This window comes from Musca vetustissima, unplaced genomic scaffold (assembly GCF_032173495.1).
Source record: "Musca vetustissima isolate MV318-11 ecotype Yass unplaced genomic scaffold, APGP_CSIRO_Mvet_v1 utg8528, whole genome shotgun sequence".
Taxonomy (NCBI): domain Eukaryota; kingdom Metazoa; phylum Arthropoda; class Insecta; order Diptera; family Muscidae; genus Musca; species Musca vetustissima.
The window spans coordinates 41,650-56,747 of record NW_026875149.1 but is presented as its reverse complement, the minus strand read 5'-3'; the positions used below and the strand labels follow the sequence as shown (position 1 = coordinate 56,747).

Here is a 15,098-nt window from a genome sequence, read left to right as displayed (position 1 = left end):
ATTTACCTGTTCAGAAGCCTTCGAGTGTATCGTATTACGACGTTTTTATTGCAATATTTCTGTATCTGATTCAACAGAATCGCTTCTCTCCTAAACACGGACAGCAGAAAAACGCCCTGGTACTTCTTTTCAAATATATTTCCGGCCCAGACCTCATATAATGATACCGCTCGATTTTTTAGTATTATAAATAATATAATAAGGTAGCATCTAATTATTTTCGGTAATTAATAATTTGTATTATTTTCCATCACTTTCAGGTCTTTCCCACCCCGTCTAATGCTCCATATTGCCAAAGAGAATGTTCAGCGACAAGAAGACAGTCCAACATAAAAAATATTCTCCATATATCTTGGGAGATTTACATGTGAAAAATCTCCTAAAACCATTTACAAAATATCGTAGAAGATCGAAATAACAAGGAGCCAAGACGAGCTCGAATTTCCCTTAGCCAAGGAATTTTCATTTAGAACCTGCCAACACTTTATTTGCATTACAAAAATGTCATCTCGACGCAGTTCGGTACGGCGTAGAGAAAAACCACCATTCCAAAAATTTAAAGATCATTGCCGTAAATTTACGGCATTTATGTTTAGTAATGTCGGCATTATATTACTCGTTATATTCTATACAATCGGTGGGGCGTTTGTCTTTCAAGCCATCGAAATATTCGAATACGAAAGACAAATGACGATGCACAAGGAGGTGGTAAAGCTGGACTATACGAAAGACATATTGGATCGTTTGTGGATCGAGACGGCGACAAATATTAGTTTTTATGATCGTCATAAATATAAGGAGAGGTAGGTTGGATACTCCAATAGATAAAAATATATATTCAAAATTCATTTATTTTTTCAGAATCAATGAAATTTTAATCGATTTCCAAAAGGCTGTTGTAAATCAAGAAAAAGAGGCTATAGATCCACACAAGCAATGGAGTTTTTCGGGTGCATTTTTATATTCTTTAACAGTGATAACAACAATTGGTAAGTTTTTCTTTGTCCATAAAAAATAATTTTTTAGAAAAAAAATCAATATGTGTTCGTATTTTAAGGTTATGGCAACATCTCACCTCGCTCAGATTGGGGCAAATTGGCCACAATCCTCTATGCCATTATTGGTATGCCCTTATTTTTGCTTTATCTCTCGAATATCGGTGATGTCTTGGCGAAATCATTTAAATGGATCTACTCCAAGGTATGTTTGTGTCGCATATGTCCCGGGGTCGCCAGAAGACGTATGCTGCGTGAAAGACGTAAACTAAGAGCTGAACTAATGTCAAGAGCTGTAAGTAGAACTTCAATTGAAACAGTGGAGATTTAAATAATCGGTAATTCTTTATCTGCAGTTAGCCGAAATGGAAGAGTCGCGTCACAGCAAATACACATCGAGCAGTAGTACAAGTGATAGTGCTTCCAGTTATTATTCCGAAGAATCGGAAAGTTCGTCAAGTTCTAGTCGCAGTCCACGTTATAATGATGGTGGTGGTAGCCAGGGCATAAGTCGCAGCCGTTTGGAGGCTTTAAATATATTAGATGAAGAAGACTTTTTGGAGATAGACAAGGAGATACGTGGTAGTACCGACGAAATTACCGTTCCTATAACCGTTTGTGTTCTCATAATGATAAGGTGAGTAGAAAAAGTAGTGATGAAGTATTAAAACGAAGTTAGGATGAGCCTAACTTGGTATACACTCCACCTTGAAATAGGCTTTCAATATGCCTAACAAATCGGATCGTTGTATAGGAGTTTATTATCCATTCAGACATCGAAATACCAAATTGTAGAAAACCCAAAGTCAAATTTCGACCAGAGGCTGCCTTGACTACAGCTATGTGCAAGTTATATTTATATTCCGAACACTTTTGGTTCGGGACGGGAATAAAACACTGGATTTTGGTTCTGTAGGGTTTGTCAGAACCGCATCCACCATAGATCCATCTCGGTGAGATGCAATGGATGTAGAGAATGGGTACATTTCCTAGGTTGCTCTGGTCATCTCGGTGAGATTCAATGGATGTAGAGAATGAGTGAATTTTCAAGGAATCTTTGGACTAAACCAGATCCAGGTGTACTGCGAAAAGAATTACATACGAAAACTGTGGTTCGAAGCGTTGCAATGGTTACAACGTTGTGCGGATGGATCGTACCAAAGGCGGAGGTGGGGATTTACATTCGTATTACACCATTCTGCCCAGTATAGACCTATCTCACTTGAGCTGGACTCTAGTGACACATACATTAAATGTATGGCAGTAGCAATCAAATATGGAACTGCCGAGGTAGAGGTTCTAAATGTTTATATACCACCTAGGAATAACTGTACACCACGTTATTTACCGGATATCAGTCCGCTTTTAGAAGATAGTAACTGCCAGATACTGGGGGATTTCAATGCTCACCATGAGTTGCGGCATTCTGTATACTAGGTAATGACCAGAAGAGTACAGCGCTGGCTGAGCAAATTGATAGCTCAACGTTTTGCACAGTTAATACGAAGATAAGATTGCTACAGTTCGCCAGACATCACCATTGTGGCACTGGGTCTGTTAATGACGTAACCTGGCAATCCGTCATTTCTTTCTGTTTATGCAGCTTCCACATAAGTGTCTCGATCAGCAGACCGGCCAATTTCATCATCTCTGAATGCCACACTTTCCTTAACCATAGGAAAGCCAAATGGCAAGGATTCAGGGAGTTCATTAACCAGCGCTTCAGAGAACTTTCCCTTCCTTCTGGTGTACGGGTAACAGGAAGGAAATTCCGGGACACCACTGCAGCCCGAAATGAGACCTAATTTTCCAGCAGAGGCAGTTGGTCTAGCAAATGACATGGGACGAATAGCCGAGATGATACCTAATTTCGCAACAAAGGCAGTTGGACTAACAAATGAGAGTGATGAGTTCCGTTGATCTAACCCAGCAGATCTCAGAGTCAGGAAATTCCCGTTGAAGGTCAGCAGTTTAGTTGCAGAGCATAAGCGAAATAAGTGGATGGAGAATTAAACCATTGTGGGTAACAGTTGCCCAGTTAATTCGCACTTGACTCCTGGTAAATAGGATGTTAGGAAATCAGTCACATTTAACGACGCGTCAGTTATTTTAACCGACAGTTTGTCGTACAACCCGAGAGCGACTGGGCGAATAAGATCGTCGTATAAGATCTTTTCCAACGAGAGTTAACATCTCATCAAGCCTTCTAAACCGTTGGGTCCTGACAGAATATCCATGGTTATGCTGAAACAGGTGGACGAGCCCGGAGTTGAGTATCTGACCAAAGTCCTCAATTTGTCAATAGCCACTCACATCGTTCCCCAAGCCTAAACACTATGAGCAGGGTGGTAACTCTAATGAAGGTGAATCATACAGGCCGATTTCACTTTTGCATCAGTTGCAAAGAAATTTGAGGCAGTACTCCTCCCCAGCAGTAGGGAAAGATATGAAGTTTCTAATCATGAACATGGGCTCCGTAAGAAACGCAGCACAAAAATATCGTTGCACGCCATCCCCATACATAAAAATCGATGATTTAACCTATTAAAAGCCTTTGATACCGTCAATCATCACTGTTTGAGGGCATCGAGAATACATCCCTCTGACAATGTTCCGGAATAAGAAGTCCAAACCCCGTAGAGTTAAGCGGGGAGTTCCTCAGGGTGAAGTGATATCTCCAGAACTGTTTAATAACTACCTTTGCGGTATGCCGCGCCCTTAAGGCGGCATACCAAATTCACATGATTGAACGATTATGGCATCGTTCCTATCATTGAGGACATATGTGTAGCAGACTTCTTTCATGCGAGGAATATGAAAATTCCGCCAAGAAATCTTCCGCCACATTATTCACTACATGGACTGCAAAGATTAGAATGTCATTGAATGTGTAGGTCGAAGTACACACAATTCCGACAACCAACTACCACAAAATTCTCGGAGTTACTCAACTCGCTGAAACACTTGGAGCACAGATAAGAAAAACTTGTTGAGCGAACGCCGCCCTGAGAACTACAGAAAATGTTTCCTCATGACACCAGTGGACCATCTTCATGAGGATACGAAGATCCTTCCCGTACGTCAGCAAAGCGATATGCATCCGTTGCAATACCTACTTGGTTGCTTCAGGGACAATCATCCTAACCATCATATCGTGGATAAAACTCCCCCACCCAGTAAGTGCCAAGAAGGATCTGCATGATCTATACGAACAGAGAAAGATCCAACTTTATAAAAAGGAGCCTCTAGATCAAGTTGTCTATCGGGCAGGTCTAAATAGTATTAATACTGATACAGTTGCCGCAGCGCTGAACACAGATTGAATGTCGTCCTCGGAGCTCTCTTGCCACCCATTGCAGCTGAAGAACGTCAGCTGCCCAGACAAACTCGAGTCTGCGAATACTAGTGCTACGCAATGGAGAAGAATTCAGAATTGCCAGAACGCCGCCCTGAGAACTGTAACATAGTGCCTCCTCCAGTGGACCATCTTCTAGAGGAGACAAATCTCCTTCCCTTACATCAGCACAGCAATAAGCTCATTGCAGTATCTGTTTGTGTTTTTCAGGGACAATCATCCTAAAACTCTTCTAGTCGCTTTGTCTTGTGCGCATCTTATCTAATTTGAAAGACCATGTTTCGTGGTGTTGTCTTCTACTTGATCTTTCTATCGAATTCGTCGCCTTCCCCTTTCGTTCGCTCGTATATGCCTTTTGAGCTGGGTCATCCTCACCCATTCTCACAACATGGCCTAGCCAACGTAGTCGCTGCAGCTCGATAGTCTGACAATGGCGATGTCCGCGAAAAGATGGCACAGCTCATGCTTCATTCGACGACGATATTCACCGTCGACGCAGATCGGCCCAAAGATTTTCCGGAGATTTTTTCTCTTAAACACTCCAAGAGCTGCCTGCTTCAGATCCATACAAAAGCACGGTAGTATCACCGTCTTGTAGAGTAGAGAGGCGGCCTTGCTTTTGAGTCGCTTACTCAGATCCTAGTAGCATCTGTTTGGCAACACTATTCTTCTGCGGATTTCAAAATTTTGTTTATGGCGGTGCCGAGATATATGGTCCAAGTCTACTGGACGTCTTGCGCGTTGATACCATCAACTTGGTCTTCTCGTTATTTATTGATAGCCCCGCTTTGGCAGACTCCTTCTAAATTCAATTACTGCTCGCATTTTTCAAACCATTTCGAATGTAGGAACTATAAAATACCGCAGTGATATATTTTTACCCCAAAAACCTAATCAAATGTATTCCCCAAGAACCCGGTTTGTAAACAATAATAAATATGTTTGTGCGCCTGAAGTTATGCTTTAAATTTTATCACTTCTACGTACTTTATATTGTGAATGAGCATAAGATTTTTACAAATATTTTTGGGTAGATTATCGTGGGATTGGTCCAATTTTTTAATGTATTATAAAGTTTTTTTTTTCAATTTCAAAATTTTCAAAACTGTTTTCCAATTTGATTTTGATATGTTATTATTTTTGTCTCTTATTTCTAAAACTCCAAATTCGATTTTCTCTTTCAGTTACATTCTATGGGGAGCGATACTATTTGCCCGCTGGGAACAATGGAAAATTCTTGATGGCAGCTATTTTTGTTTTATATCGTTGAGCAGTATTGGTTTTGGAGATTTAGTGCCTGGAGAAGGCCTAGTAAGTGTCACTCAGTTATATGTTTAAAATATATAAGTATAATTTATATAAATGTTTTCTTTTAGATTACCGAAGACAAAGATACTGTGGGTGTTAGTTTTATAATGTGTGCCGTTTACTTGCTGCTGGGCATGGCATTGATTGCTATGTGTTTTAATTTAATGCAGGTATGGACTAATATATGAAAATATATATTTCAAAAAACAAATTGATTTTAATAGCTATTGTTTTTTCTTCATCTAGGAACAAGTCATACACAACCTGCGTGCCTGTAAGCGTGCCTTTAAAACATGTTTCCGTTGCCGTTAGAATCTCGTATTTATTGTATTGTGTATATTAATTGAAACCGAGTAGACAACAATCAAATGTGTTCTAATTATTAGGATTACCAATTAATTTTTAAGATATTTTCTTATTTATTATTATTTTATAAATATAATACCAATTTTATTTCGATTTTAAGGAAATTTAAAATATGAATAAATCTGAACTAAATTGCACGATTCTGAAAAGAAAACGAGACAAACTAAGTCAAGTGACTTATTACAAACCTTTGGTATGTTTCCGTACTACTATTTTTTACTGCGATAACAATTTTTCCTTTGTGATATCGAAAAAATAGTAAAAGTTAAGAGACTCTGTGCTTTAAAAATATGTGAAAAATTCCATTTCAAATATATTTCAAATGTCAATTTGTTATGTCACGCGACTTTATTCATTTAGAATTTTTCAGAAACCGACTGCAAATGTATATATTTGTTATTATTATTATTTTGAAATTATTATTTTAAAACATAAACATGTTAATTGAATTATTAATGTCAGTGTAATTTTAGTTTTAAAATTTAAGTTCATAATTTAAAAAATTAGTAATGGTTATTAAATGATATCGAAAAACAAATGTTAAAAATATAACTATTTTCCAAAAAATAAATAAATATTAATATAATTTTAGTTTATAACTTGTAAGCGTTAAAAGTATTTTTTTAATATGTAAATAGTATTACTACGATTTTTAAATATCAATTAAAAAATAAATTTAGTTTTTATTATAAAAATTTCAATAAACTTTTTAAATTTTATTATTTTATGTCTTTTGCTATTCCCTATACAATGTTTTTTTCACAAATTACTCCAATAGTGTCAAAACACATTGTCCTTATCATTGTCCCCAATCAATATATCTCTAATATCCAAATTGCATGTCAAAAGTGTAACAAATTATAAACAATTAATTAACTAATCAACATCATCATCATCAAAAAATGGAATATTTTGATGCACTTGACTGTGAGTAATAGCTGGATTTCTATATAAATATGTGAAAATAATTTCCAACTCTTTATTCAACGTTTATTTGTAAAAGACTTAAGACAAAAGAGTTTTTTATATCGCTCAAAAAATGCACCAATTATTGAAAGTGTTTTGTTTTATTGTGTCATTAATCCTGTACCTATTACCTACGAGTAATGGCCAAAATTGTGAAGAACATTCTACGGTTACCCAAGAGGTATGTCTTAAAGGGATTTTGTTATGAGCATGCAAACATACGAGTATGTAAATATAATTAAACGAACATTACATTATCTATAAAACTTAAATAAAGTGGAACTACATTGAAAATTTAATGACTTTACAATAGAACTCAATAAAAAATATTTAAAAGTTTTATGGGACAGAAATAACCATAAATGTTAGATGCTGTGGATCTTAACATAATGGTATTAAAAAAGTGAACAAGAAAATATAAAAAATGTTGAAGACATGACATTATGGTTAGCCATATAGATCCTGAAAATTTAAAAGGGAAAACGAAACGGGAAAAGATAGCATAACGTGAAAAAATCGGGGGTTAATGTAAGTTTTTAATAGTTCATCTATTACCATTTTTTGATATTTGTAGGAGAATAGGAGTTGTCTACAACAGAGATTCTTAGAGTACATGGGTACCTAATTTGCGATTGTTGTAATAGGTTGGCTGTTGATGAAAGTTAAAGTTAATTATTAGGAAATCGGATTTGAAGAGGGTAGTCGGAGAAATTGTGTCACCTATATTAGCTTTAGACATAAGTCTATAGGCAATTGCCTTGTAGGCTCGGACGGAATAGATGGTGGGTGTCGTGAGGGCATTGCTGGCAGGAGGGGCACCTGTTTAGGGTTCCGGAGACAATGCACTCTCGTGCACAGTATTAAACGTGTTTGCTTAGGACGAAGCCTCTCACTCTCCGAAATTGCAGGAGGATGTTGTTGTAGGACTTTATGACATCTGTAGCCATTTATGGTTTCGGAGACAGCCAGTTGATGCACGGATTTCATAACGTTGGCTATCGACAGTCTGTTGATGTTCGATGGAATGACGTCTCGGATGCCATCACGATAGCGCCTGAAGTCCTGGCTGATGTGTTGCGTAGGTGGATCTGCCATCACTGTGTGATGATTGGGATGACACTGCAGATAGCATGCCATCAGGAACTGTCTAGTCAACAACACATTGTGTTGCTTGACTGACAGCATCCTGGTCTCCTCATGGAGGTGATCGACGCTCGTCATCTGGACACAGCCGTTTGCAATATTTTGAGTTGTTTGCAAGGATCTCCATTGTGTGTCACTAAGGAAAGAAGTCCAGACTGGGGCAGCATAATTCAGGATGGAACGCCCTATGGCCTTATATGTCGTTACCAACGTTTCTTTATCCTTGACCCAGGAGGTGCCAGTTGTTGAATTGGTTGCAAGGGTCTCCATTTATCCTGCAGACAAGCCTAAAGCTTCGCAGGACACATGAATTGTAATTTTTTTTATAAATCAATAAAGAAAATCTTTAAAAAAAAAAAAAATGATTACTACTCGTTGGGAACCCCTGGTTTAGTAGCAGTGTCGCTAAGTTTCATTTACGATCTCTGGGATCTTTGCTCCAAGACAAGGTTTAAAATACGTAAATATTTATGTATAGTTCCTGCATCCAGTCTCCATTCTACTAATTTTTCACACAAAGTCTTGGTTCTATATTATTTATATATATTTTTTCTCATTTTCAGCCTTGTTTCATTAGCTACATATTAACTTATGAATCATTATTTTATTTAGTTACAGACTTTTCTATCATGCTGTACTGGGCGGCCACTCTATTTATCGGAAAAATGTGTTGACAAGATGATGGAGACGAATAAATTTTCACCAAATGTAAGTGGAATCACATATAAACTATTTAAATGTATTTATTTATAAATCCGAAACTACTTTCAGTGCTTAATGGATTGCATGTATACTGATTATGAAATCTATGATGGTCTGGAAACGATTAACTTGGAGGCAGCTAAAAAGTTATTAGATGAACAAATTGCTAATGAAGATTTCAATGCGGTATATATGATGGCATTTGAAAGATGTGGTCAATTTGGTAAGCTAATTTTTGGAATTCATTATACGCTAACACAACTATGGTGAAGTGGAAGGCCACAAATTTTTGTAACTGGGATTTTATAAATTTTTCATCGTCTAAGAATTTGTTAAACTTCATATTATTACAAAAGACCCACACTGTATTTATCATATTAGAGGATATATATACGAGAACAATTGTGACAAAATGTCGCTCAGATTAATAACTCCGCCGAACTTTAAGTTACAGTCAAAATAACTTATAATGACGGCCAAGGGACGGCGAAATTGATGGCTATAAGCGATATGTCGTAACAAGCGATATCAAATAAACGACAGAACTTTTTTTCGGATATTTCGATATCGTTGTTATAACCGATATGTCATTATAAACGATTTCGACTGTACGTCTATTTAAAATTGCTAACAGTTTTTTATCTAAATTTTTTTACAGAAAAATCCAATCTGTTTGAAGTGTTCTCTTTCATCAATAACACCAACATACATGGCTGTGATAAATATCCCATGTTTGTGGATACATGTGTTTGGTACTATACTGTGGCCAATTGTCCAGCAACACATGCTCTGGACAGTGATGAGTGTAAACAAAAAACTGAATGGGTTAATGAATGCCTTTTCAAATAATAAGAGAAAAAAATACAAACAATAAATTCTTAAAAAAATACATCGATATATTTCAAAAAATATAAATTTTGGTCTTATAAAATCAATTCACTTATTATAAATTAATTACAAAATATAATACATACATATTTATGTAAAAGAATGTAACATAATATTTAAAAAGAAGAAGAAGAAAACAAAAAGAAATTAAAATAACAAAATCGACTCAATCGGTCTTCAAGACATAATGTGCAACAGGGGCCCTGGTTCTATGGTATTGTTTAATAGGCGGTCGTGGAGGATTATTCTTGGAATTCAATGATAGTTGATTTTGCCGCAAAGTACCTTGTTTGGAGTTTGGAATCTGTTGTTGAGAATTCAAAGTGTCTGGCTTTGCAGCTATTGTCAGTTGTTTTTTGTTTTGTGGCAAATTTAATTGTTGCATAGTTTTCGGATCTGTACTAAGGGCAATATTTCTAATAACAGGCACAAGGACTCTTGTCTCCTGTTGTTTAGGATTCAAAGGTTGTGTAGTTTCAGGCTTTGATGTTATAGTCTGTTGTTTTTTGTTTTGTAGCTGATTTAATTGTTGCACAGTCTTCGGATTTGAGCTAGGGGCATTATTTCTAATAACTGGAACTAGGACTTTTGTTTCTTTTAATTGTGTATTGGAATTGCCAACCGCTATTTGTTTTCCATCTTGCAATTGTTTAGAGGGCTGATGTATTTGTCGCACAGATACCTGTTCTAATTTAGGGACTACATTTCTAATAACTGGAATTAATGCTTTATCATTTGTTTCGCCTTGTTTCCCATATGTTAATTGTTCTTGTTTTATTTGTTGTCCAACAGCCTGTTCTATTTTGGGCACAACATTTCTAATACTGGGATTTAGTATTCTTACTGGTTGTAGCGGCATTTTAAAATGTCCCTCTGTAGATTCTCTCTGTTGTGGCATCTGCTCAGCAGATGGTGGAGATCTAGAAAAAGTCTGTTGCATCTGTGTCAATTCCAAAACCTGTTCATCATCCTGTAGAGGTGGTATATTACATAGAAGTTTATATTTACTGTATGTAGATGAGGCCTTGTTGACACAGCCCTGGCGGAAAAGTTCCTTAAGCTTATTGGACATGCATTGTGAACGATTGGAATTCGTTAGCAAATCAAAGGCGCTCATTGGCATTTTATGTCTTTTCTGCAGCGATGTAAAGGAAACCGAATTACCACCTGCGGATTTTTGCAGTGAATTGACTTCCGACTTTTGCTCCTGTTGTTGTCGCTTAAATGCCCTCGATGATATCCTTACCCGGTTATCAACAACCAATTTTCGTTTACGCACCTCAAGTCGATGTGAGGGCTTTTTACCCTGTGTGGGATTTATTAAATATGTGGGTTTGAAATTTGTTGTCTTCACTATCTTATTAGCGGAACTCTGCCCGGCAGTATTCTTTGCCACACCACCACGTTTGGAATAAGTTCGTATAGGTGTTATACATTTACGCCATTTCGAATTGGAATTTTCCACATTTTGTGGTGCTTGTTTACTCAATGGTGTGGAGCACACCACACCCGATGCGCCACTGCTTTTGGAACCATTAACCGGTGTTGAGGGTATTCTAAAGCTGCAAGACATATTCGACATATTGTGGAAATCTTCTCGGGTAACTGACTGTTGACTGGACGAATTGGTGGTTACCAAACGGCCCACTTTACATGGTGTTCCATCTTTATTGTTGTGATATAGACGTCGTACCTTAACACCTGGTGGAAGATTTATAACACGATCATCACCAATTTGTATTCTCTGTGCAGGTATTGCCCTGCGAAAGGGTTCTGGTGTCGGCAAGGCACTACTTCCGAAAGTATCACCCTCACCGCCAGTTGTTCCATTGTGGCCCAGTGATTTTTCCCTTTTCAACGCTGTGCTATTAGCCAATGGCCGCATATTCTCTTTGCCATTACCATCCAGTGAAGGCCTCAAAGACGCAGTGTTTGTATTATTCGTCTCCTGCTTAAAATTCATTTGATTGTGCAGCTTCTCGGCCAATTTGCAGCACCGCCGATTGGGTATTATGTTAACAAATGTTATCCTTCCATTACGATCAATTTGTGGCATAAATATCTCCGATTCCTTACCCTCAGCTTCGACTAATACCACATTGTTTCCGGCCATTAGCTTTATTCGATAATTCAGTTTGTTACCAGCCATGTTTGCTCGTATAAATTTACATTGATATTATTGAGAATGCTAATAATAATTCCTATAGTTTTTTAATAATTAAATAGATTTATTTCGAAGACGCGCTCAATCTAACAATACACAGCTATGACGTTTTGTTTTCAAGGAGATGGCGACCTATTCTAAAATCGTTTCGCCCGATATGAATAAGGGGAAACAGCAGAGAATATCCGATAAAAAACGAAAATAAAATAGAGGGCCCTCATTATGTTTACGAATGAGATGTGGAAGAATGATAAACAACTGAAAGGATTTGTGAAAGGAATCGGTCTCCGTGTAATGAACTACCGGAACTACTTCAAGATCATTGGAATGTTAATTAGTGACAATTACTTAGTAAGAAATTACAGAGAGTAAATACGAAAGAGAGATAAGGTTGTAACCATGATGCAATAATAAGGTGATGCATACCAACAAAAACCTCTGTTTTTGTCTCGATTATCTGTCAAAATTTTCCATATAATATTTCAAATGGTTGGCAACACTGCACATCGAATTCAAGTAGAAATTACCCACTTTGACAGTTAATCAAGACATCAGCTGCGCTAAATGGACTACCTATTCATTGTGCCATGGTTGTAACGAGACAGCTAATTAAAACTATATTTGGCGCAAATACATTTGTAATAGAAAATTTTCAGAGGTTGTATTAGAAATATGAATGGTTGATGCTGTGTGGTCCCCACAAACCTTTAAGGATTGTGAATGGTAAGTTTTAAAAATTTATTTGGTAATAATTTAATATTGATTGAATTTCTACATATTCGGAGTATATGGAGTCAATGCTAGCTGAAAGTAGCTACGACGAGACTGTGCTCTGGCCAAATGCAGAAAAGTAGTAGACTCTCAAAAAATTTTTAAATTTTTGAGTAGAGAAACAGACCCAATCAGGGATGCAAAAGATGGTACAATTGTACTAATTTTAACACTATTTGGAAGTTAAAAATACAATAGAACCCCCATGACTTTTAAAGTACATTTACATATACGATTTTAAATCAGCTGAATCAGCGGATCAGCTGATGTTTGTTAGTATACATACAAAATTATAAATTTGCTGCAAAAATATTTGTTTGCAATTTGAACATGAAACGAAGAATTACAACAATGGAAATGTTTTTGCAATGGTGCGATCGCTTGGAAATTAAAAAACAAAAAAAAAAAAAAAAAAACAAAGAAAAACACAAAAATTCTATAAATAATTGTTATTTAATTTTTGTATTTGGTAACCGATGAATTTAAAAACAAACAACATGTGAAAGCAGTTGCAAATTTTGGTACATTGTGAGAGAGTTGTATTTTTTAGCACAAAAACCGCGTTGCATCTCAGTAGTATCATGATTTCGATCATGTTTTAAAATAAACCATGCCGTACGATGATTTAATTTTGTATGGTAAATCATGGTAAATTTAGCCGGATTAAGAAAATAAACCCTGATTCGTCCTTTAATCATGATCAAATGTTATATGTAAATCCGCTTTTATTTAGCACTATTTCCAATTTATATTAAATTATTTTCACTTAAAAGTATTATAAAGGGCTAAGCAGAATGCTCGCGTTGAGCCATCCGTTACGTTATGTGTTATCGAAAATACAACAACCACAAGGAAACGATAACACAAACGCTCGAACTTGTTGTTCGCTGCGCTTCGGAGTTAAATATATTTTAACTTTTTGCGTGCGTTAACGCGATAACAAAAAACGCTCAACGCGAACATTCTGTTTAGCCCTTAAGCGCTTAAATATACAATATGAAATTAATCGCCATCCACCGCTGTCGTTACGAAAGGATGACTATTCCATAGTTTAAACTTAGTGTCCCATGCCGCTTCAAAATTCAATATTCCCGATCAGATTGATAAATTCAATAAAGATAATAATTATTATTTCTGTAACAGTTCTACGAGAAGAGTGATTTTTCAAAGTTTCAGGAATATTTCGGTACATATATTAATGTTATTTTTGAATACTCGATGGCGTTCGCATTTGGGCAGTGAGAATCACTGCTCAATTCCATTATTTAAGCATTATTGAAATTGTTAAGTTTCGTGACAATCGGTTCAGATTTAGATATAGCTCCCATATACATGTTCGTCCAATATAAGGTAAACGATTTGCACGAAATTTGGCACAGCGTACGTAATAAAGCCTAGAATGATGTGTGCTAAGTTTCCTGAAGATTGGTTCAGATTTAGGTATAGCTCACAAACATATATTTCGTCCGATTGCAGGTATATGGTGCACCAAACTCTTAATGTTTGTCCGATTGACACGAACGTTTGCACAACGTATAACATTGAGACTAGAATGACGTTATTCTGTTTTGTTGAAATTGGTGCAGATGCAGACATGGCTTCCATATATATTTCGCACGGGAGTCTGATTGAGATTAAATTTTGAAGATTGCTGCATACCGAATAGCGCGTATTAAGTTTGCAATAAATCGATTTAAGATTTAAGATCACATATTTAAGTTCGTTCAATTTCATGTCAATGTTCCTTCGAAAAGTACAGTCGGACCGAAAAAAGTACACATTTTATTGAAAGCCTGTACAATTTGAATAATTTTATTTCGCATCCCTGGACCCAATAGAGTATGCCAAGAATCAGTTTATACACTACTATTTTTTTTTAATATTTTTGTGGATATCAAACCAAACACTGTAGACGTTTTTTCATTTTGTGGACTAACTTTTAGAAGTCATAATTGTTCGGAATGCTGTACCACTCATCCAATAATGCAGTTTTTAATGATTTTATATTTTTTGATTGCCTTTTAGTCACTTTTCAAAAAAAAACCCACAATTTTTCTATAGACTCATGGTCGGAGAACTTTGTGTTGGCGTATTCAAAACTGTGCTACAATTACAAATTAGCCACATTCGCACTATATGTGATTTATGCTTAGGATCATTATCCTGATACAATTTTCACCGATTGCTTAGGATCATTATCCTGATACAATTTTCATACGAAAAACGTACCAAAATTTGAAATCGATTGGGTTATTCGATTTTGAGTTATCGTTCCCGCCATTCGCAAAAAAATTGTTTGGAGAAAAACGCGTTTAAGGGCTAAGCAGAATGCTCGCGTTGAGCCGTCCGTCGCGTTATTTGTCATCGAAAATACAACAACCATAAGGAAACGGTATGCGTTTGTGTTATCGTTTCCTTGTGGTTGTTGTATTTTCGATAA

At 36.4% G+C, this 15,098-nt stretch overlaps 2 protein-coding genes across 2 annotated transcripts; both read left to right on the top strand.

Moving 5' to 3' along the window:
- The first annotated feature begins 495 nt into the window (after positions 1-495).
- On the top strand, positions 496-5,970 carry LOC133337664 (TWiK family of potassium channels protein 7-like). Its single transcript, XM_061545870.1, has 8 exons — positions 496-803; positions 862-989; positions 1,058-1,290; positions 1,352-1,449; positions 1,507-1,632; positions 5,535-5,661; positions 5,727-5,828; positions 5,905-5,970. Exons 1-8 carry the CDS (start codon positions 502-504, stop codon positions 5,968-5,970), a joined length of 1,182 nt encoding a protein of 393 aa, XP_061401854.1. The 5' UTR covers positions 496-501.
- Positions 5,971-8,811: 2,841 nt separating this feature from the next.
- Positions 8,812-9,684, top strand: LOC133337665 (uncharacterized). Its single transcript, XM_061545871.1, has 3 exons — positions 8,812-8,841; positions 8,905-9,058; positions 9,494-9,684. Exons 1-3 carry the CDS (start codon positions 8,812-8,814, stop codon positions 9,682-9,684), a joined length of 375 nt encoding a protein of 124 aa, XP_061401855.1.
- Positions 9,685-15,098: the final 5,414 nt, after the last annotated feature.

Coding starts and splice junctions, on each gene's coding strand:
- LOC133337665 (XM_061545871.1), top strand. CDS start 8,812: ATGATGGAGACGAATAAATTTTCACCAAAT. Junction 8,842..8,904: donor CGAATAAATTTTCACCAAAT/GTAAGTGGAATC, acceptor AACTACTTTCAG/TGCTTAATGGATTGCATGTA. Junction 9,059..9,493: donor TGAAAGATGTGGTCAATTTG/GTAAGCTAATTT, acceptor ATTTTTTTACAG/AAAAATCCAATCTGTTTGAA.
- LOC133337664 (XM_061545870.1), top strand. CDS start 502: ATGTCATCTCGACGCAGTTCGGTACGGCGTAGAGAAAAACCACCATTC. Junction 5,662..5,726: donor TAGTGCCTGGAGAAGGCCTA/GTAAGTGTCACT, acceptor GTTTTCTTTTAG/ATTACCGAAGACAAAGATAC. Junction 5,829..5,904: donor TGTGTTTTAATTTAATGCAG/GTATGGACTAAT, acceptor TTCTTCATCTAG/GAACAAGTCATACACAACCT.